This window comes from Chrysoperla carnea, chromosome 2, assembly GCF_905475395.1.
Source record: "Chrysoperla carnea chromosome 2, inChrCarn1.1, whole genome shotgun sequence".
NCBI lineage: Eukaryota > Metazoa > Arthropoda > Insecta > Neuroptera > Chrysopidae > Chrysoperla > Chrysoperla carnea.
The window spans coordinates 98,250,342-98,274,844 of record NC_058338.1 but is presented as its reverse complement, the minus strand read 5'-3'; the positions used below and the strand labels follow the sequence as shown (position 1 = coordinate 98,274,844).

The window sequence follows — 24,503 nt, the reverse complement described above, 5'->3', positions numbered from 1 at the left end:
TGCCTGCCACATTCATTTGAATAAAAGCCAAGATTATTTCAATACACAAAAAATTTTGGCAGTCTGCCAATTAACAGTTACAAGCATAGGCCAGAAATTTTAAAATTTAAATACTGGGATCTCCATGTCATTGTAACGCCTTTTGTCTTACAAGATTTATAATATAAGAATCACTCATTAAAATATGATCCATCCAAGATTTGTTTGATTTTTTCCAAGATTTATAAGTTCCCGATTGAAGCATTTGTGGAGACCGTAGCGATATTACATATGAAAAATATGCTAGTGGTCTACTAGCCTGTAAGTGGATATGATACGTGCAGCGACGGAGAAGACTGCCAGTGTGTTCCCCTGTGTCCTTGTAATAAACATATGTCCATACATCATTATTATACACGATAGTCATTATATTACGTATAAATATATGTATTAGGCAAGGACACAAAGAACTCAATGGCAGTCTTCTCTCTCGCGACACATATCGTAAGTTTTGGCACTTGGCTTGCTATACGTATTCATATCTCTATGGCGGTAACATTTTAAATATTAAATAATCCATTTTCAGAATTTGTCCCTCCCGAAGTTTTATATGATGATCCTCATCAATTTCAAGTTTTCATCCTCGGGAATGAAAATTAATAGTACAAGAGACGATATAAAGTCGATCACCCATGTGATAGCCAGATGAAAAATATAAAATATTTTTTATGCAATTTTATTGGTTTTGAAACACTCCTCCCTGGTGGAAAAAATATTTGAAAAAATAATTTAAGTCTTAATAAGTCTTAGGAAACTCTGAAAAAGTCTTAGAAACTTTAAAAAAGTATTAAGAACTCTGAATAACTCTGAATTAGACTAGTCCGAAAACGTTGAGAAATTCAAAGTTCCTAAGACTTTTTCAGAATTTCTTATTCTTTCTTCAAATATTTTTTCCACCAGGGCTCTCATGGTTTTTCTATTGAAAAGTGTTCAAAAAGATTGTTGAAAAACCAATGTAAATCTGTTCATACCATATGAACAAATAAGTCAATATAGAAAACTACAATGATCTGTTAACCAATCGAAATTGGTATCAGAAGAAATATAATTGAATATCGAAATTAATAATATAGGTAAAAAACCGTCTATGGAAAAATTTTATTAAAATTAATTTAATAAAAAATATCCATGAACACTTTTCGGCAGAAAAACTATGATAAGAGTGTTTTAAGTAGTCCGGCCGTCACGTGACTAGCCAAATACAATTAACATTATTGTGAGTTCTTCCATACTGTACTGTGTTAAAAAATCACAATTTTAAAATGAAATAATTTAAAATTTTGTCCCGCAAGAGGCCTCAAAACTGTGTTCATTGTGATCAAGGGACTTATTTACCGAAAAAAAAATCATTCACTGCAGTACTTGCTCAATCACCCGAACTACCTTAAAAATCAATAAAACTTTCATAAAAAATATGTCTCGTCTCATCTGGTTATCAGAAATTAATAATATCCCCGGTGAAAAAAATATTTGAAAAAAGAAGAAGTCTTAATAAGTCTTAGGAAACTCTGAAAAAGTCTTAGAAACTGTAAAAAAGTATTAACTCTTAATAACTCTGAATTAGACTAGTCCGAAAACGTTTAGAAATTGAAAGTTCCTAAGACTTTTTCAGAATTTCTTATTCTTTCTTCAAATATTTTTTCCACCAGGGATGGCCAAGCTACCTGACTAAAGTGAAGTCCCAAATATAAAAATTTCCGTAGACTTATTTAGTAGCATTGGTTAAAATAAAAAAGTTTTAATTGTATATTAAAAACCAAATATTTTTACATAAAAATACACAAAAATAGTGAAATGAATATAAATGATAATTACAAAAAACTATTTAAAACAATTACAAATTTTTATATTAAACCTACGCACAAATGGTGAAAAAATACAAGTTTGAACTTAAAAAAAATTTTTTTTTTTGGACATTTTATGCATTACTATATGGAAATTCGGAATTCTTCACGGGAAGTTCCATTCCGTCAGGATTATAATCCATTGGAGCATTTAAACTGGAATCTATGTTAGTTGTTTTAATTTGAGAATCATATTCCTCGCCATTTACGTACTCATCCGTCGTATCCACTACTGTTAACATATACAAAAAAAATTCATCATTCATGATTTCATGGACTGTATTAGACTCTCTCTCAGTGGCTAATAATAAAATCCAATTATGATAAAACATTTTGAGTCAATCTAGTATTATCATGAACAATACAAAATTGGGGTGTTGTCAGGACTAAAATTGAGTTGTTAGGGAGAAAAACTCCATTGAATAATATAAAAAAAATATATTTTGAGAATGGTAACATACTTATAGTGGGGTAAATCTATCGGATTTTGATAATCAATTCGGAAAATTTTGGGAGAAGGATAATTTATGTTTAATAGGTTTCTTTCGTTGTATATAATACACAATTACAGAATTGTAATACAGAAAATGAGTTTTCCGGTTCCACAAAGATCCGCACGATCTTCTGCACTTCTATTTGTTATGAACTTCTGCATCGAACTTGAATGCTATCGAACAATGAGAAAAGCAAAATATCCTCAAAATTTCAAGAAAACCACAGTAACCTCATATTTTCAACTTTCTCTGATAACTTTTCGAAAAATGAAGGAATTAAATTGAAATTTAAGTTAAAGGCCTTATAACTTCATAAATATTAATTTTCTTGTTTAAACTAACATTAGAATTTTGACATATCGGTCAAATAGTCAAAAAGTAAATCGTCATAGTTGTATAAGTCATAAACGGTTAGTGATAAAAAAATTAGTTTACAAAAAAGGTAGATAATTTAATTATCTACAATAAAAGTTATTACCATTTTTGGTCTAAAGCGCACGATTATGGAGATGTTAAAACGGTTTTCCTTAAAATGGAGGCACTTCCCCCGCCTATCTTTGTAAGGATTTTGTGCATTTACATTCAGTACATGATATTGAACATATTTAAATAATAAAATAACTCTTGCAGTGAAATAAGTTCATAATCATGGAAGAAAATGTAGATTGTGTATTTTGTGCATTTGATCTTCTACCGCGTCTGGGGGAGTGTTAGCCTCTTCGGATTGGTCTGTCTTTTTCAATATTGACTTAAAATGGTCATTTGAACACTCTGTGTAAATTTCAGCTTTTATACTTTAACGTGAGAGACGGGTACTGCGCCCCTGATTACCTGATACTGTAACGGACACATCTTTCCGTTGGTTATTAATTATTCAAGTAATTAATGGGACAAGGAAGACTGTGCCGTAAACTTTGAAGTTGGATTTATTATTTGCGCGTCAATTTATCTTCCAGAAGAAGGTTCTAGTGAAGACTTCATAATACCTACCGAAGGCCCCGTTAGTCAAAGTTTGTAACCCCCAAAAATTGTTCCCTACACCAGAGAGAGTACGCAAAAAAAATTTCAGCTTTTATACTTTAACGTATGTCTGGCTGGCTCTTAGTCCATTATTTATTCGTTCTGAAGAACACATGATGTCGAAATACCTTTTGTGCGAATATTTAATATAAACGAAGTATTTAATACATTAAGAACCATAATTTCGATACTCTATGCTTCAATTGTAGCAAAAAAGTTTAGCTTGAGTACATTTTCGAAATTATGGTCCTAAATGTACTTAATAATTCGTTTATATTAAATACATGGTTTTTTCTGTGGTTATTCGCACAAGATGTAGGTATGTCGACGTCATGTGTATTGTATGTAGAAACAGTTTTGTAATGTCTATGGTTTCTCTTCAGAGCGAATAAATAAGTCAGAAAGCCTCTAAATAATCTTCCTGACAAGTTTTTCTCATAGAAGTAATAACATAGAACTGTAATGTGGCCATCCAAACAGTTGATCGTTATAGAGACAGAGAGACCTAAAAATAAAAAAAGTACGCGTATCGCTGCCTTCGTCTGTCTTATTTACCTTTATGAAATACACAGATATGCACGTGTTTATACAATAATTCAAAATATTAATATAGCACTTTGTCAGACTGGGAGACAAAGAAGAAAGACGGTTCTTTTTTCGTTCTCTTTTTTAACGGTCAATAATTCACTTATTGCGTTTCCTATGCTTTTAAGCATCTACGTTATATATAATAATGGGGTTTAACCTCCGTTTCTCTGACATATACGCCTATAACAGAGGCCACCCACATCATTATTTGTTAACCTTTATTTATTTTAATTTCATACATATTTACAATTACATTTTGATGTGGGTGGATTCGGTTACTACGTTCTTATCCAAGCGACGACAATGTGATCAATTCTGCACTGCCATTAATTATAATTGTCACACTGCCGCTGCCTGGATTCGAACCCGCAACCTAAGTCTAGACAGACGAACGGTCTACGTTATATATAACCTCTTTGGTTTTTCTTAAATATGATTAAACCTCTACAGTAATTAGCTTTTTGAAAATCTGATATGAATTAAATTTTACTCTAATTTACTAATAATGACTTAAATAGTGATAAAATTTGATTAATTCTGAAAAAGTCTTCTTCAAGTCCAAAAACTTGTAAAAATGCAGTCTTCAAACTGCTTAATAAGTTTTATATAATAGATCTTTTCATACTTTTTCAGAAGGTTTCAAAATTGTTTAGACTTACTCGTTAGTCTAGAATTGTTTTTCAGAACACTGCAAGACTAAATTAGACCATTGGTAGAAAATATTTCCAACAGGAGTAGACATATATTGTCCCAAAACCGAAAAATTTTCCATATTTTCCGAATTGACTATCAAATTCCGGTAGATTTACCCAACTAATATTAGTTTTGCTGATACCTTTCAGAAAAACTCACTTCCATTATTGTACCATAAATCTAGTCAAAGAATATCGAATATACTACCACATGCCTCCTCATTAGACAAGAAAGTGATTCTCATTGTCACACAAATCCCATAGAAGTACCTTTTGCCATTTCAGTATTTTGAAAATGTAATGACTTCATTGTGCTTAGGCAGAAGGGTTTTGTAAGTTCTAAAATTGTGTCAAGTTTAAGATCATATTTAGACGATAGTGCTACATTGCAAAAATTATAATTAGCGCTTTTAAGGATATTGATTTAGTTCTAAACTGTACAAGAAAAGTACAAAAAACGAAAAAGGGAAAGAAAAACAACCTCAACACCAAAGCAAGAAGGAATTATGAAATTTTTATAAACTACAAAACGTCTTCCTAATCATAACCGTTTCCCTAGCATTTCAGACGACAGTAGTCAGTCAGATTTAGTTGTAGGACATAAAAAATTGTTAAAAAGATCTATGAGGAGAAGCAAGAGAGTATCTTATTCAATATAATACAATTTTGCGAACATAGAAATGTTACATACGTACGATTGATTTCTTTTATAGGATCATGCGTAATTGTTATTGACGATATATTAAATTTATCATTTGGTATTGAAGTTCGATGTCGTTTTGTGGATTTCGAATCATGGTCATTGTCATTGGCGTCTGATTGTCGTCGTTTTTTACCAAGTATTTCATCGTTACAACCACCACCACCACAAGATGGACCACACGAAGGACCGTATGAAATATTTCCAATTTGTTCTAGTTCATTTTGATTTTGATTATTTTCTTTGAAGTCACCTGCAAAAGCAATGCAGTTCCAAACGTTACTGCGTCTCATAAAACTGTGTAATGGATAATTGAAAATTGAAAATAATTTCTTCTACGTATTTTTTGAAATTTTTTTGCACCATAAGAGAGGCACCAAGTTCAGTAACAAAGACTAAAAAAGTAGGAGACATGCACACTTTTTGTACGAAAGGGTACCACAAGGGGGAACCTCAAGTTAACGAAGAGAATATTACGAAGATTAAAAAATGGACCGTATTTTATAGATTTTTCCCACTAGGAGAATACATATATTTTGCCGTTTTTCCTTAATCCGCCACTGATTTGAAATAATAATATAGTCCTATAAATTCAGTCATTTATGAAACACATTTCCACTGACTTGTTTGGACATGTTTTTTGTCAAACCAATATTGGTAAACAGTACTGACTGGCAACTTTTAACTTCCGAATCAAAAAGACCTGTTTTATCAGTTTGCCCGCTATGTGTGTCTGATTATCTGTGGCATCGTAGCTCCCAAACGGCTGAACCGATTTTGATTTTATGTTTGATTGAAAGATAATTTAATGTAGAGTGTTTTAGCTATGTTTCAAGTGCAAGTAAAGAATTTCATACACAAAACTTTTGTCGGGGAATTTTTAAAATTTGGTTAATTTCACATTTAAGTAATTCTGTTAATTTCACTTTTAAATAATTCAACATCAAAGTTTCGAAAATCTTAAAGATTGTATAGTAGTACTCGGTTTTATATATACAGAGTGAGCCATTTAAATCTATGGATCTGAATATCTTGCCGGAGCCGCCACCTATTAAAAAATGATCTAAAAAAAAAATTAAGGGGGGGGGGGGGGGGGTATAATATTCTGATATTCAAAATTTGACCTAGTTTGCGGGTTTCTTTCATAGTCAATTTAGATTCTAGACGGTAAGAGATAGAATAACACTTTTAATGAGAAAAGTTGTTGTTCCCCTTGTGGAAAAACGAAACTGTTAGTCTGAATAACAGTTCTTAAAGTATTACTTTTTCTTAAAAACTCTGAAATAGTCTTAATAAGACGTAGAGATTTAATTAGACGTAAAAAGTCGGAATAATTCCATTTTTTGAGACTCTGCCAGAATAGTTATTCAGAGTTAATAAAACTTACTAAAATATTAGTAAGAGTTAGTAACACTTGTTAAAACTTTAAAAGTATTTTTTTTTAAATTTTTGTGACTGTATAAAGAGTTAGTATAAGAAGATATAAAAATTTAATCCATTTAAAAGAGAGTTATTTAGAGTTTTTTTTTTTTAACTTAAATTAAAATTTCCTGTTGAAAAGTGCAGCTGAGAAAAGAGTTAATTTGGAATACTATAATCTATGGTAATATTTATTGCGGATTACATTCCCCGTGTGCAAAATTAATTTAATGCTGGATTAATTAGTTAATTCTCAACGGACGATGTTAAAAAATGTCGACGATATGGAATGGATAGATCTCTTCAATTCCTCTTTTAGATAAATTTTAAATTAATTTATTTTTAGAATCGTCCAGATTCAATTAGAATGGTGCATTTTGATTGAATCCGAACGATTCATCCAAAATGTAGGGTTCGATTTTGGCTATACATCCGAAAATCCTAAGCAATCCTTTTGCTGGTAAAGACATGATTATATACCCTAAATTTCATAAAACTAACTTCGCGAATAATACACAAAGTTTGTAACATAGTAGAACGAGATAGTGTTACTCTAGTTGAGATAGGCATATGGTATATACATGTTATGTAGCACACATAATACACCAATCTAAATACTTCTGATATTAGTTAAATTTGGTTAAATTTGGAAAAAATTAGTTGCAGGATCGGACCCGTTTTTTTGTATAGGACATAATATGTATAACTCAGGAAACAAACTTAAAACAGCTGAATTTAGCCGGAAAGGGGTGCGCCGGGATGAAAAGGGCTAACAAATGGTTTGCAGGGATTTGTGGCTAAAGTATTTATTTTAGAGAAAAAAGTTAAATTGAAAAGTTCTTGGTAATAAAAAAATCTATAACTTTTGTATTTACCATTTTTTTACATAACCTCAAATTTAACGAGTAAAATATAAAAAAATAATTTTTTTGTTTTTAGCTTCTCTATTTTAGAAAAAAAATCGGAAAATTTTGAAATTTTCAGGAAACGTTCGTTTTTTTATTAACAATAAGTGGAATTTCGCTTTTTTTAAAAAAGTTGAATAGTTTTTGAGATATTCAATTTTTTAAAAACCATCCCTTTCTTGATTATGAACAATCTATTTTTTTTCATCGTACAGAGTTGAACATGTGCTCATTTTCTTCGTAAGGATGTATATTTTAATTTAAAAAAATAAAAACGTATCATTGCAATGGAAAAACATTGTTGAAATCGCCAAAAACTAAAATTCAATTTTTTCATGTATACATTTTTAATGTATAATGCCTATGATAATTATACCATTAAACATTAAAAACGTTTCCATCACTGGCGTAGCTCGCCTTAGAGGGGCCCCGTATCAAAATTATTTGGGGGGCCCAAATGAAGAGTGAAGATTTCTCACAAAAGAAACAATTTGCTTGCATTAAAATAAATATTTATTGATTATAAATTTTCACTTCTTCCTAGAAATTGAGCTAGCCAAAAAATTCAAATTAAATATACACTTTTCTTGCCTTTTTTCGGCAAATTGATTCATTAAATCATGTATAGCTGTAGACGATTGCAGTTTTTCTAAAATGCTTACGAAATCAATGAATGACCTCGTAAGTGACATTGTGGATAACATTTTACTAATTTTTGCTTGCATACGTAAGGGGCCTCTGTAGCTCGGGGGCCCCGTATCATTGATACGGCTGATACGGCGGTACCCGGGTAAAAAAAATTATATATAATCATATATATAATTATATAAAATTATATATTGTTTATATATAATCATATATATAATTATATAAAATTATATATAGTTTATATATAATTATATATAAATTACATATAATTAGATATACTCATATATAATTATATATAGACGCTCGAGAAATTAATGTATCGTTATATCTAATTATATATAACTATATATAATTAGATATAACGATACATTAATTTCTCGAGCGTCTATATATAATTATATGTAAACTATATATAATTTTATATAATTATATATGATAATATATAATTTTTTTTCCGTGGGAGGGGGGGGGTGTTATTTTAATAGTTCAGAAATCATTAAAATCGGTCCAGCCGTTCTTGAGTTTTAAACGGTGTGTAACTAACTCGACTTTCTTTTATATACTAAGAAGAAGATATTTTTAATAAGATAACAAAATAATAATTTGAATCTTGAAGAAATCTTATCTAGGAATGTACAGATGTAGTACACATTCCATTTATCTAAAATTCAATATTAGTACTTTAAGGTAGTACCTACACGAAAGTGATATTCCAAGAATTTCTCAAAACTCAGAATATAAAATATTTAATTCATAATACACTTGCTGTTAAAATTAGAAGATGATTTACCATGCCATACATGAGATATTAGCAATTAAAAGTGACGCAATTTGTACGTGTACATGGGAGAAGTGTATAAAAATACACAAATTTACAAATATTATATTTATTTACCAATGAATGACGTCCACCATCTCTATGAAAAACTAATATAATGTAGAATACTATATTTAGAAAATATATAAATAAAAATAAAAATTATTTACCATATAGTTTCGATAAAAAACTTAAATAAATAACTCGTTTTAGCGATGATTTTTGTGGAAAAGATATGAAGACTAATGTTAAAGGCATATGTCATAGTGTGTGTGCTTATATGTATACTAGAAACAGTAGTGAGGAACTACAGTCTTTTGAAAATAATATATGGTATATGTATAATAGTCATAGCACAGTTAATGCACTGAATGATAGTATTAGTCCAAAACTTTTTGACTGGACGGTCGCGGAGGAACTACCTTAAGAATAAGACTCTGATAATTTGAAATAGTTTTAAGATTTAAATAGTTGTTGCACTTCAAAAATCTATTGTTTTATATTTAATTTCTAAAAAATACTTCATAATTTGCATTTAATACTTCATAAAATTAAATTCCTAATCAAAATGTTGCTAAATATTAAACAACTTATTCTGTTATTCAAATCGATTAAAAAATTTCAAATATTTGTAAAGTATTAATAACACGTTAATACTTATTTTATTATTTTTGTATTCTAATCAAGTCTACTGTAGTATAGTAATCAGTATCCCCGCCTATCACGCGAGAGATTGGGGTTCGATTCCCCGTCGGGGAGAAATTTTTTTTAATTTTATTTATTTTTTTTAATTATATATAATTATATATAGCTTTATATGATTCATATATAATTATATAAGGCCATTTTCTATATATAATTAATTATATATGATATTATATATAATAATATCTAATTATATATAATTTTTTTTACCAGGGTAACTACGCCCCTGGTTTCCATAATTAATATTTTTGCGTTCCCTATTTGTTACCTGTCATTTTATATATAAATTTCTAAAAAATTTTCATTTTCATTGCTAGGAATGAAATATTAGGTTTTAAAAATAATTGAAAGAAAATCAAAAAGTCTAGAATTTGGAACAGAGAAAAAAGATCGAAGGAAAAATAGTGCGAGAAATGCAAAATTTGAGCGAACTAGATTGGTTAAATTGATAGATTGGTTAATGTAAATATTTCCATTTTACCAGTAGTAACCGAAAACTGTGCATGTGGTAAATCAATCATATAAATTTCGATATCTAAAAAACATTATTCAAAATAGTTTTCAAGCGATATACTGCGTAGTAAATATAAATTTGGATAATTTTTGATGTTTTGGATAATTTTCTTTCGATTAAATACAATAATGGCCTATTTTTGAGTCGCATTTCCTCCAAAAATTAACAATTTTCGAATAGACCTTTTTCACATTTTTTTTTTTTTTTTTTTTTTTTTTTTTTTTAATGAAAGTAAATGTCTTGATTAATGGGCAAATTTTTTTCCCCGATTTTTTTTTGAGCCGAGAAAACAAACAATGAAAATCATAGAAAATTCAAATTGGCGAAAACGATCCGGAAATTCACGAGGCTATACGAATGGCGGCTGTGACGTCAATTAGTAAGAATTATATATTTTCAAATATTGTTTTGGCATAGTTTGCATTTTTGTTTATTGAATAACTCGCTTATTTTCAATTTTGCACGAAAAATGGTCATTACCAAAGTTGTTTGAAATTAAATTTCCTACAATTTTGGTTAATATCAATTCATCGTAGAGTCGATATTTTTCGATTTAGACCTAATAAAAGGTGGTCATGAATTCTTGTTTGTTGCATAACTCGTTTATTATTTATTTTACACGAAAAATGGTAATTTTCCAAGTTATTTGAAATTAAATTTCGTAAAATTTTAGTTCTTATAAATTTTTTCCTAGGATCGATATTTTTCGATTTAGACCCGAAAAAATGTGGTCGTGAATTCTTGTTTCTTGCATAACTCGTTTAGTTTTTGTTTTCACGAACAATGGTAATGACTCAAGTTATTTGTAATTAAATTTCGTACAGTTTAGTTTTTTATCAATTTTTTCCTAGGATCGATATTTTTCGATTTAGACCCGAAAAAAGGTGATAATGAATTCTTGTTTGTTGCATAGCTCGTTTATTTTTAATTTTAAGCTAAAAATAGCTATTACTAAAGTTGTTAGGAATTAAATTTCTTACAATTTTGGTCCTCATCAATTTTTGCCTAGGATCGATTATTCTGATATGTTCTTTCTTATTGATTTTTTTTCGTATAAACGATGATAAACTAATCATTTGAAAATTGAGATTGCAATAACTTTAAGGATGTAAATGAAATAACATTTACAATGAAAAGAATTCCTTTTTGAAAAGAATTCAAAATTCAAATTATTCTGACACTTGGTCCGAAAAAAAATATCGATCCTAGGAATAAATTGATGAGGGCTAAAATTGTAGGAAATTTAATTCTTAAAAACTTCGGTGATAATCAGTTTTAACATGAACTTAAAAATAAACGAATAATGCAAAAAAAAAAATTAATGACCACCTCTTTTTAGGTCTAAACTGAAAAATATCGATCCTAGGAAATAATTGATAAGAACTAAAATTGTACGAAATTTAATTTCAAATAACTTGGAAAATTACCATTTTTCGTGTAAAATTAATATTAAACCAGTTATGCAACAAACAAGAATTCATGACCATCTTTTATTAGGTCTAAATCGAAAAATATCGATCCTAGAAAAAATTTATTATTCACCAAAATTGTAGGAAATTTAATTTCAAATAACTTTGGTAATGGCCATTTTTCGTGTAAAATTGAAAATAAACAAGTTATTCAATAAACGAAAATGCAAACTATGTAAAAACAGTGTTTGAAAATATGTAATTGTTACTAATTGACATCACATCTAACTATAGCCAATCAAAATCGTTTTAAATTATTTCAAATATCGTGACTTTTAAAAATTGTATTCATGGTGTTTTTATTGTTCAAAATGCGTAATTTTCGAGTTACAGGTTCTACTCGACCTATATTTTCATAAAAAATTAACAAAAAGCATTTCAATTTTTCATGAAAAAGGTGTAAATAATAAAAAATAATTTTATTATTGGTGTATGACTAAGTTTTTTTATTTTATCTCAAAATTTGTCGAACTTTTAATTAATTACAGTTAATCGAAAGAAAATACGCTTAAAGATTATCAATAATTGTAGGTAAAAATCATGGACATATGTGAATGTCCTCTTGACAAGTCTTGGATAAAGCATTTTTCCGTAGTTGGCGTGTTTTCTTTTGATTAAATGCAATATTGACATATTTTTAAGTCACAGTTCCTTCGAAGGCTGACGATTTTCGAAAAAATGATTTAGATATAGTTTTTTTTTCTTTCTTACCGTTTAGGATCTAAAATGGCTATTAAAGAAATCCGAAGTGATAAAGGTAAAATCCGATGCCAGAACATGATGTCCTTAATCAAACTCTACAATTTTTGTTGAAGTCATTTTTTAATAAGTGGCGCCTCTGGTGCATAGATTAAAATGGCCCACCAAGATTCAAAAAATTACTGCTAATCGACTCTAAAGCTAGCAGAAGGTTAAGAATCTTTCATACATCGAATATCACTAATTAAAAAGTTAAACCTAATCTTACGAGTTAATATGAATGTTTCAAAGTCAAATTTTTCAAAGGAATCCTTGTGAGAAAAATATTTGAAGAAAGACAAGGTCTTAGGAACTCGGAAAAGGTCTTAGGAACTCGGAAAAAGTCTAGGAACTCGGAAAAGTTCTTAGGAACTCGGAAAAGGTCTTAGGTCTTCTTTCGTCAAATATTTTTTTCACCAGGGTATGTAAAATTAAATTAAAATCTGTATACTGGCCTTTAAAATCATCAACTTCATACGACTTAATACTATTATCAAAATCATCCGATTCGTTTTCATCAAAATGCTCATCTTTATGTGACCCAAAATGTTCAGGTTCATCACGACAGCATTTTGATTGACATTTATTTGGACGTGGGCAACAGACACAACGGGTTGGTGGATCAGGTTCGTTTGGACATTCTGGTTCTCTTGGATTTTTAGGATTTTTTGGTGGGTAAGGTGAGCATGGACCACATGGTTGCTTTGGTTCACATGGACTTTTTGGGTTACGTGGAGGACATGGATTATTCGGTTGTTTTGGGCAGCATGGTTGTGTGGGTTCACAATTCATTTCAGGTGGTTTTTTGCATCTGGGCTGTTTTATGCCTCTTTTCCTACATCTATCTTCTCGGCTAAGTTTATCGTTCTTGTTAAATCTATTTTTTTCATTGGCTATACTATCATCTCTTCCATTAGTTCTTTCTCCACAACACTTATGAGCATGTTTTAGATCATTATTTTCTTTCTGTAAAGAATATTCGTGTTAGAAGAAAGAAAAATAGAAGGCCAAAATTTTTAAGCTTCTTATTACCCAGAATCTTTAAAATAAAAAATATTTTAGGTTCGCCATAACGAAGCTAAATAATAAATGTCCGCCTATCAATCATCACTTATAAAAAGAGTGTAGAAACTGGCCTGGGAATGTAGACTGATGCGAATTTCATAGAATCCATAACATGGTTAGAGATTTATAAGGGCAATATCTGGGAGAGATGGCTACGTCGAGAGAGATAGATAGCGAGGAATCTTGTGGAAATTCCTGATTAATGACAAAACATTGGTGTCGTTTATCTACCCTTTGATTGCAGGTAGGTGGTCAAGCAGCAGATACGTTCATCGCTACTTATTTGCTCATTGTTTTGCAATGTTTCCACGACTGGTATTAAAATCTCGACGCACGTCTTCCAGCACGAGCATTTACCACATCAAATTGAGTTAATTAAGATTTCAGTTCCATAATGTCACAAATATCAACGCTGTTTTATCGAAGATATATCAGTTTTTGTTTGCCAAGTTTTTTGCACCAGGCCAAGTAAATCATTTTTATCAAATTCATTTCATTTAAGGTCAAATAGTACCTAGCTTTTTTGTCAAAATATATTTTTAACACCATAAACGCCATTAAATCTTACAAAAAAAAAAAAAAAAAAAAAAAAAAAAAAAAAAAAAAAAAAACAGCTAAAATCACAAAACGCGATGTAAAGCTACATTTTTGATATTTTATTCGGACCCCTTAGGGGAATGTAAAACCACGTTAGCTTTTGGCATTAGTATCATTTGGAAAATAAACAAATTTGGAACAATTTAAGCCGACCCACAGTTCCGTATGTTCAATAGTTTTTGAGATATGATGCTTGAAAAATTTCAGAAATGCTAAAATTTTGAGTTATGCTTATGTTCAACGGTTAGAAATATAGCAAAAGTTTAAATATAAAAAATTTTACTTATACCAAAATAAACAATTTAAAAAATTTTCGTAAACATCATTGTTTTCTCCTGCAGGGGCAAATTAGGGCAAAATTTTGGTGTTCTCCAGAAATATAAAAGATAGACATTTGAAAATTTGTAGGTAGCTTCAACTTGCGAATTTATGAAAAAATATGAAAAAAATCAAATTAGTTTTCAAGAAAAATACTTCAAAAAAACTGAAAAAAATCGGATAATTTTGCAGGCCAACTTTTTTTTGCTTGCAAAGCGTGGTTTCACACTCCTCTAAGGGGTCCTAACAACATACCAAAAAAGTAGCTTTAAATCGCTCTTTCGTGATTTTAATATATATAGGATTTGACTGGCGTAATTATCAATTAAAAACATTATTAATAATTTTGGCATTAGTATCATTTGGAAATAAACAAAATAACAATAAATAGTAACAAAATAACAATAATAATAAATAAATGTTTATAAATAATGAAATTTAAAAAATTTAAAAAATATCCCGAAAAATTTTTCGGATACGGAACGCTAAACATAGCTAAGAACACTCGATTAAATTACCTATCGAACGAATCTAAAAAAGTCAAAATCAGTTCATTTATTTAGGCGCTACGATTCTACAGACAGACACACACACACACACACACATAGCGGTCAAACTTATAAAACCCCCTTTTTTTAGTTCGGGGGTTAAAAACAGGGCTTTTCGTTATAATTTTTGCATATCCCATATCTTCTATTATAATTAAAAAACGCTGTTTGATGAACATAAAATATATTCGATTTTCTTAGATTGAATAAATAGACTTATTCATTTTAAAAAGATGATTATATTTTGTTTCAGACAGTTTGTTAGAAAACTAATGTGATAAAACGAATAACAAATATTTTGTATCTTTGTCCAACTTATTACAATCTGTCCGAAACAATAATGAATCGTAATTGAAATGTAAGCTTTTTGACAAATCAATGAAGAGGCCTATAGAAAACTTTTATTAATTAATATCAAATAATTATTTTTTCTAATTTTTAATTCAACACAATTTTCATTAATTGGAAGAAAAAAAAATTGAAAATTTTGTTTTTCGAATCATAATGTAGGTATACCACGTAAGTGTAAGAAAAGTATTAATGTTGTGAACAACAAGTTGTTTATCGAATATGTGAGTTCCCCAATATTACGTGTTTGGGAAGAAAATAATAGCGAAAATTTTCGATGGCAAACTGTTCGGGAGGATAAAAATGTGAATAAAATTACATTATCGGGCAATGTATCATTGTTGGCATCATCATTGTCGCGTACATTTTCAGCATGATTACCATAAAATTCGCTATCTGCATCACCTTCTCCGTCCTCATCGTTAGCTTCACATTCATCTGAATCTTCTGAACAACATTCAGATTCTTCTTCACAACAAGGTTCTTCTTCACAACAAGGTGGTTCTTCGCAGCAAGCGTCAGGGTATTCGATTTCCGCTTCGTCGCAACTTTGGTCATTCGAATCACTTTCACTTTGGCAACATTCTTCATCTGAGTCTTCATCAACATCTTCATCATCATAGAATCGATGTTGACCCAGCCGTTTATCATTCTCGTTATATTCAACACTATAAAAATAAGATTGAAGAGATACATTGTTAAAATACCCTCAATTCGTCGGTCCAAATAGACATTTTTCAATATCTTAACATACGGGGTGGGCTATTTTAATCTGTATACCTAAATATCTCGTTTGGTAGTTAACCAATCAAAAAATAACTAAAACAAAAGTTGCAGAGTTTGATTGGGGACATCATTCCGGGTGGAAAAAATAACTCTGAAAGTCATTAGGAACTGAATAATGTTAATAATAATAATAATAATAATAATAATCACTACATATTATAAAACAAAGTCGCTTTTTCTGTCCCTATGTACGCTTAAATCTTTGAAACTACGCAACGGATTTCGATGCGGTTTTTTTTTAATAGATAGAGTGATTCAAGAGGAAGGTTTTTGTGTATAATACATCCATATTATAGTAGAGTAAGGGGTTGAAATAGGGGTTGAAAGGGATATGCTTCAAAAACTAAAAAAGTTGTGCATCGATTAAGCTCAAATATTGACACGATATACAACCAGCTTCAAAGATCTATTGTTTTTATCTACTTTTAACCTTCGGAGGGTAGAAAGGTGTAGCGAGAAAGTGGGAAGGAATTATCGAATATTTACAAATATACCTAAGTGGGGTATCAAATAAAAGAGCATGACGTGTACATTACAAAACTGTTATCCCACGCAAGGAAATGTGGAGGGGGGGGGTGCAAGTGGGGATGTTGCCCAGCAAAGCGGGTAGTTCACAGCTAGTAATTAATAATAATAATTATTATTATTATTAATAATTATTAAAAATAATAATTTCTAAACGTTATTCAAACTTATTCAGTCTATAGAGAAATGTTTAGAAATTCAGAGTTATTCAGAATTCCTAAGAGTTTGTCAGAGTTTCTACAACTTTGAAGAGTTTTTAAGATTTACTAAGACTTATTCTTTCTTCAAATTACAATTTAAATTAGAATGTTAATTCTCATAAAAAACTAACTATTTTTGTTTAAAATATTTTTTAAAAAACGTTAGCTTTCGGAAGAGATACGACTTAAAAATATGTTATTATTGTATTTTATCAAAAGAAAATATGTTTAAAGTTTATTGATAGTTTTAGGTAAAAGTCATGGACACAGGCAGGCGCGGTTCTAGAATTTTTTTCCGGATTGGGTCACAAGATAAAAAAAAAATCAAAAATAACAAAATTTTGTGTTATAAATGATGCTTTCACTTAAAAGTTGTAAACAAATGTTAGTATATAAAGTATAGCTACAATCCAAATATAGAGCAAATAATAAAAAAAATAGTATTGTGTCAGAAAATCAGTGAATTTTGTTGATTCAGTCATTTTTAAATTCAATTTTTCCAGAAGTGCAAAAAAGTGAGTAAATTTTGGACGCTTGATTTTGTTTTATTTTTTGAAATGCGGGCTGTTTGGGGGGAGGGGGCATGAATCCATGTGACCCCCCCTTTAATCCGCGCCTGAACACAGATGAATTTCCTTTATTTCCCTTCATAACTTTTGGCTAAAGCATTTTTCCGTAGTCGTTTTTCTTTTGACAAAATGCAATAATGACATTTTTAAGTTGCATTTCCTCCGAAAGCAAAATAATCAACTTTTGATTGAAACATTTTTTCGTTAACATTGTTATTTACTTGTGAGGGCGCAAACTAGTACAAAACTTTGTTGTCCATTATGTGAATTTTAAAAGTTATTTCTTATAAAAAATAAACAACTTTTTTTTGAAATATATTTTTCTAAACATACCTTCAAAAATTTCGAAAGTATTTTCTGGAATTTTTCACAAAACCACTAGTTGAAGTTTACCTTAAAAAAATTAACACATTTTTTTTATAGTTTTGGAGAATATCACCAATATTTGCGCCCTTACGAGTAGACAGTGATGTTTACAAAAGAATGATTCAAATAATATTTGTTAATTTTTTTATAAGGAATAACTTTTGTTCTATCTCTAGCGGTTTACAAGATGAATAAACCAGTGAAATATTTTAAACGTCAATAAAACAAATAGTTTTTTTTGTGATATAAATTGTTCACTACAAATTGGTGATCCCGACTACTACAAGCGCAACAATTAAAGCTGCAACAATCCGAATCGAATAACGACAACAATGCCCGACGACGAAAACAATCAGGCTGAGTTAAATAATGCGTCAGCAAATTTGCCACAACATAACGAAACAGAACCGAACGTCCTGGCCAAAACCTTCGTCAAAATTCCAATGTTTTGGGACAAAAACCTCAAAATCTGGTTCAGGCAAGTAGAGGCAACTTTTTTCACGGCTGGCGTTACAACCGACTTGACCAAGTTCAACTACATCGTCGCCGCCATCGGATCGGTTTTCGAGCGCATACAGGATTTTTTCGACAACGAACCACTGACAAACAAATACGAAACCCTCAAGCAAAGATTGATCAATGAGTTTTCGGATTCAGACAACAAACGGGTGAGAACGCTTCTTACTGAACTGGAGCTGGGTGATCAAAAACCCACAGTACTCCTACGACGAATGCGTGCCCTAGCAGGTGCCAACATCAGTGACGAATTCCTCAAACCAATGTTCCACGACAGACTTCCAAGTTCAACTAAAAAAATTCTATCCATCAGCTCAGACAGCCTAAATAAGATCGCCGAAAGGGCGGACAAACTACTCGACGCTGCACCAGTCAACCATTCGCTAACGCCCGTTACTAACAGTCCAACTACAAGCAGCTCAGAGGTCACAGGCGATTTACGACAGCAAATACACGAGTTGACAGCTGAGATTCGACGGTTATAATTCAATCGAAGTCGTTCACGATCTCGTTCACGCAATAACTATCAGTCACGCCACCGATCACCATCGCCCGATATATGCTACTACCACAGACGCTTCAGAAGCAAAGCCCGAAAATGCCAATCACCATGTCGCTTTACGGGTCAAGTACAGCAATCGGAAAACGAGAAGGCCAGTCACTAGAGGCGACCAGTGACCCAGGCCTCAAACCTTAGCGTCGCCTATTTATTTTCGACCGATCAACCGCGTACAATTTCCTGATTGACACAGGAGCAGACAGCAGCGTGCTACCAGCCAAAAACAAAGTCTACAATGCTCCAGCCGAATTCAAGCTATACGCAGCAAATGGAACAACAATCAACACATACGGCGAACAGACATACGGTGGACTAGCGCACTTCATATGGTCCAGAAAAAGGATGGAACTTGGAGACCTACCGGCGACTACCGAGCATTGAATGCCAAAACAATACCCGATCGATATTCAATCCCACATATTTACGATTTTACGAACTTCCTACACGGCAAAACCATATTTTCAAAAATAGACCTCGTCAGAGCATATCATAATATTTCCGTCAATCTCGACGATGTTCCGAAAACAGCTATTACGACACCCTTCGGTTTGTTTGAGTTCACCGTTATGCCATTCGGACTGCGCAACGCTGCTCAATCGTTTCAGCGTTATATACATGAATGTTTACGCGGCTTAGATTTCGTCTTTACTTATATCGACGACTTCCTGGTCGCCAGCGATAACGAAGAACAACACATGGAGCATCTCGACGCATTATTCCAACGTCCAAACGAGCACAAAATTTCAATTAACATCGCTAAGAGTGATTTCGAGAAAAGTGAAGTTTCATTCCTCGGTTTCCTAGTATCACAAACCGGCATAAAACCACATCCAGCACGCGTTCAAGCTATCATCGACTATCCTAAACCCAAAACTATCGCCGAACTCCGTCGATTTTTGGGGATGATCAATTTTTAACGTCGACAGCTACCAAATGCTGCATCAACTCAAGCACCACTAATTGAATTTACGCGCAACGCAAAGAAAAACGACAACCGTCCAATCACTTGGAACAACGACGCCGATAACGCCTTCGCACAACTTAAAAGTGACCTACAAAATTGTACAACACTCGCACACCCTGATCCGTGTAAACCACTATCCATTTTTCAAAGAGGTTTTTCAACCATTAGCGTTCTTTTCGAAAAAATTCAACGCAGCACAGATCAAGTATAGTGCGTACGACAGAGAGCTTACAGTAATTTACCAGGCAATCAAGCACTTCCGAAACCTCTTAGAAGGCCACACATTTACTATCTATACCGACCACACCGATAACGTTCGCGTTCACCAAAAGTTCAAGCAAAAACGCTTCACCACGACAAACAAGACAATTGGAATTCATTTCCCAATTCACAACAGACATTCGTCACGTGGCCGGAAAAGACAATATGGTAGCCGATACATTATCAAGGCTATCAGAAATAATCTTACCCAGCACAGTCCCATACAATGAACTCGCTCGGGAACGAGAAAATGACCCGGAACTACAAAAACTTTTACTTTTAAACAAGACATCACTTGTCCTCGAGAAAAAGAGTACTCCGCTGTGCGACACCCAAATAGTTTGCGACACATCAGCACCGACAGTACGGCCATACATTCCAAAATCACTACGAAAAAACGCTTTTTTCGCGATGCATAATATATCACATCCCGGTATCGCGGCTAGCTCCAAACTGGTACGTCAACGCTTCGTGCGGCCAAACATGAAAAAAGACTGCACTGAATGGGCTTGAAGCTGCATCAGCTGTCAAAAAGTGAAAGTTCATCGACACACACGCTCTCCACCAACAGAATTCAAAATTCCAGACACAAGATTTTCACATGTCAATATAGACATCATCGGACCGCTACCAACCTCACAAGGAAATCGTTACTGCGTTACTATGATAGACCGTACATCAAGATGGATAGAAGCGGCTCCAACGCCAGACATCAACGCAGACACCGTCGCAAACGCTATTTACACCTACTGGATCAGCAGGTATGGCGTGCCAGAGGCCATAACTACCGACCGTGGTTCACAGTTTAAAAGTTCGTTATTCAAAGAACTTATCCGACTACTTGGGATTGAACATAAACCAACATTGGCGTATCATCCGGCATCTAAAATAGAACGATAGAATAGGAGTTTAAAAACAGCTATCAAATGCCACTTGAATGGAAACTGGTGCTCAATTCTACCAACCGTTCTACTCGGATTACGCACAACTACAATAAAACACCTAAACATGTCGACCGCCGAATTAACTTTTGGAACTGCTGTTCGTATTCCGGGACAATTCATAGTCGACTCCCGAAATGACAACGATTCACCAATCGAATTCATACGGCAATTACAAGAGCACATGCGCAAGATAAAAATTAAATCAACTCTACACGACAATAAAAGAAACATTTACATGCATCCTGACTTAAAAACGTGCAGCCACGTCTTTGTCCGAATCGATCGTACTAAAAAACCACTCGAACCTCAATATTCTGGTCCACACGCAGTAATTGAGCGAAACGACAAGTATTTCAAAATTTGATTCAACGGACAAGACAAAATGATTGCAATCGACCGCATCAAACCAGCATATATTTTTCACGACGACTCAACACTGAAAGATGACAAACGAACAGAGATCCAACCGACAATAACGCAAACACCCCCACAAACGGCCACACAACCAGAACTCACGGAAACGAAAAAGACACGTTCAGGACGACACGTCACATTTCCAACGCGTTTCAAAGGATAGGTATAGGTATATCTAGGACAACTGTGGTAACAGCAACAACCTTCATAACTTTCTTAAAAACAAATGTAATTTTGAAATACTATAGAATTGTCTAGAATTCTAGACAATTCTAAAAAGAAAAAAACAATATCGTTTTATATTACTCAAACAGAGATAGAAAACATATACAAGTAAAATATATGCAATAGATTACACTTGAATGTTCTAGAATTTGCTAGACTCTACGGTAATAATTGACTGTAACTATATAAATACGGTCAGATAACAATACAGACTCTTCAAGTTAACTACAGTACAATATATAAGTTCATTTTAATCAAGTTAACAATCAAAAATAGTGCAAGCTCTTGTGAATCAATTATTGTAGTGAAATATTTTAAACGTCAATAAAACAAATAGTTTTTTTTTTTTGTGATATAAATTGTGAATTTTTTAAATCGAATAAAATGTGAATTCAAAAATGAAGATTTGAAAAATCCTTGCTTAAATGACACTTACAGTATAAGATAAATATCCCCTCGAAATTTCAAACTTCTGTCATTAGCGATTTAGGCTAGGCGTCGATATACCAGTCGGGACATTTTTTTTTCCCCTCCAGATTATTTCTCTCCTATGAAATGTTTCTGATTTTAAATAATGTACAAAAAAGGTTTCTGACTTTTGAAAGGTTTGAAAGGTCGAAAAAACACGAAAATGTGCAGAAATACTTCAGCAAAAATGTGTAATTGAATTTTTTATTTGATGCATAGTTTTTTGTAATGTGTAAAAATCTGATTAAAACCCCAGAAACCTTTCAAAAGTCAGAAACCTTTTTTGTACATTATTTAAAATCAGAAACATTTCATAGGAGAGAAATAATCTGGAGGGAAAAAAAAAATGTCCCGACTGGTATATCGACGCCTAGCCTAAATCGCTAATGACAGAAGTTTGAAATTTCGAGGGGATATTTATCTTATACTGTAAGTGTCATTTAAGCAAGGATTTTTCAAATCTTCATTTTTGAATTCACATTTTATTCGATTTAAAAAATTCTTTCACTTATAGAATTCTACATTATCACCAATTAACAGCGGTTCTATTTTATTTTCAAAATTTTTTCTATTTTATTTTTAATTTTTTTTATTAAGTTAAAATGAATTTTTTTGAAAAAAATCGGTGCTGTTATTAAGGACTCCTGAGTAAATTTTATTGATGCGACTAAAAAAAGTGAGTAAACTCATCAAAATGATTTTAGCCATTGGGAAGCCATTTTCTTCAGCCAGATGCTAGAATGATTTTTTTTCACTATTTAGACTGTACAAAATATTGATTTTCGAGTGTAACTGCAGCGAATATATTTTCGATTAAAGTGGCCATTTTTCTTAAAAATAACACTGGCCACTATCAGAGTCCCTTGTTGTAAAGAGTTTTAAACAAAAAGCAAACTTGATTGTTATTACTGAGAGATGACCACAATCAACTCTTGTACCAAGACTCGGATTTAATAACTCTAACCAGAGGGAATATATAAATATTCAAAAATTAAATTATTCCGGGGAGACTTTTTCGACATAAATCTCAAAGTATGGATAAGTGAATAGGGATGGTTCTGCCACATAGTTCTTACAAAGGGGATAGCCAGGAAGATATAGATGGGCGAAATTTGGTTCAAAGTAGATAAGTAAGAAAGTAAAGTAAAAGTACTAAGAAATTTGGTGTTCATACCTCACATCATCGACATTTACATCCTTATCAGCTGTTGGTACTGGATTTCTTGGCGCTTCAAGTATTTTAAAACAACCTTTCTGTGGTTCAGCAATAATTCCAGCTTTCAGTCCATATTTTATGGCACGCCGTGTATGTGATTCAATATTTCTTGGCTGTGGTATAATATTTCTATTCAAAATATTTGCCTTGACATTATCAACAATATTAACAAACGGTGATCCACTATGCGGATCACCTAATTCGGATATTGTGTTAAATACACAATTTATCACTGTACCAGTTGTCGACATATTTTTTTATTCCTTGCGTTTTGGATTTTTCTACTACAAATTTTAAATTAATTAAAATTTTGCCCTATAATAAAAAAAATTTAAAAAAAAACTTGTAAATGAATTATTATTATAAATGAAAATTTTGATTCATAATGACAGAGTATATATATTTATTGAAATAAAAATAGTAGGCGAAACAAACATTCAGGTAAACAAAGCAACCCAGAAATAGGCCAGTTGCTGTGAAGAGATTATAAACACAATTTTGGAAATAATTTAGAGTTGAGTTATTGTAAAATTAATTAAAGATAGGCTCCCTTAAATTTATCAGGGTTAATCGGTATTATCGGCGGGCACAGTTAAGTAAAAATCATATGAAATGGATTGGATTGTTCCATTTGCATGGCTCTACATTGGAGGGGACAGAAAGTTTTCTAGATTTTCGCATAGCTAATATACCAATGTTAGATATCAGGATGGTTAAATAAAACACAAATAACTTTCTTTATTTAATTGTTTTATTCATAACTTGTAGGTTCACACATCTATTCCATTCGAGTGCTACTTCTAAACTTAACTACTTTACTACTTAGTATGATTGATTGGGTTGCGGGGGAGAATTAAGGTATTGACTACCATGTGCTGCCATAATCAGGGCAGTACTCTAACAGTTCGGTCATTCTGACACGTATTCATTGTCCTCAATGACAGAATCACTAACAGGGTCGTCTTCAGTATCACTTTGGCCGGAGTTATTTAAATTTATCCAATGTTTTATTCTTTCCAGCG

At 31.8% G+C, this 24,503-nt stretch overlaps 1 protein-coding gene across 2 annotated transcripts; it reads right to left on the bottom strand.

The window, feature by feature from the left end:
• Nucleotides 1–1,903: 1,903 nt before the first annotated feature.
• LOC123292125 (sporozoite surface protein 2-like) lies at nucleotides 1,904–23,840 on the bottom strand. 2 transcript variants are annotated; one of them, XM_044872680.1, is made up of 5 exons: nucleotides 23,440–23,840; nucleotides 15,788–16,136; nucleotides 13,048–13,558; nucleotides 5,373–5,630; nucleotides 1,904–2,115 (listed from the first exon to the last, which is right to left on the bottom strand). In XM_044872680.1, exons 1-5 carry the CDS (start codon nucleotides 23,730–23,732, stop codon nucleotides 1,958–1,960), a joined length of 1,569 nt encoding a protein of 522 aa, XP_044728615.1. In that variant the 5' UTR covers nucleotides 23,733–23,840; the 3' UTR covers nucleotides 1,904–1,957. The 2 variants fall into 2 exon arrangements, with proteins under 2 accessions (XP_044728615.1, XP_044728616.1); XM_044872681.1 differs by having other exon boundaries at nucleotides 1,979–2,115; nucleotides 5,369–5,630.
• Nucleotides 23,841–24,503: the final 663 nt, after the last annotated feature.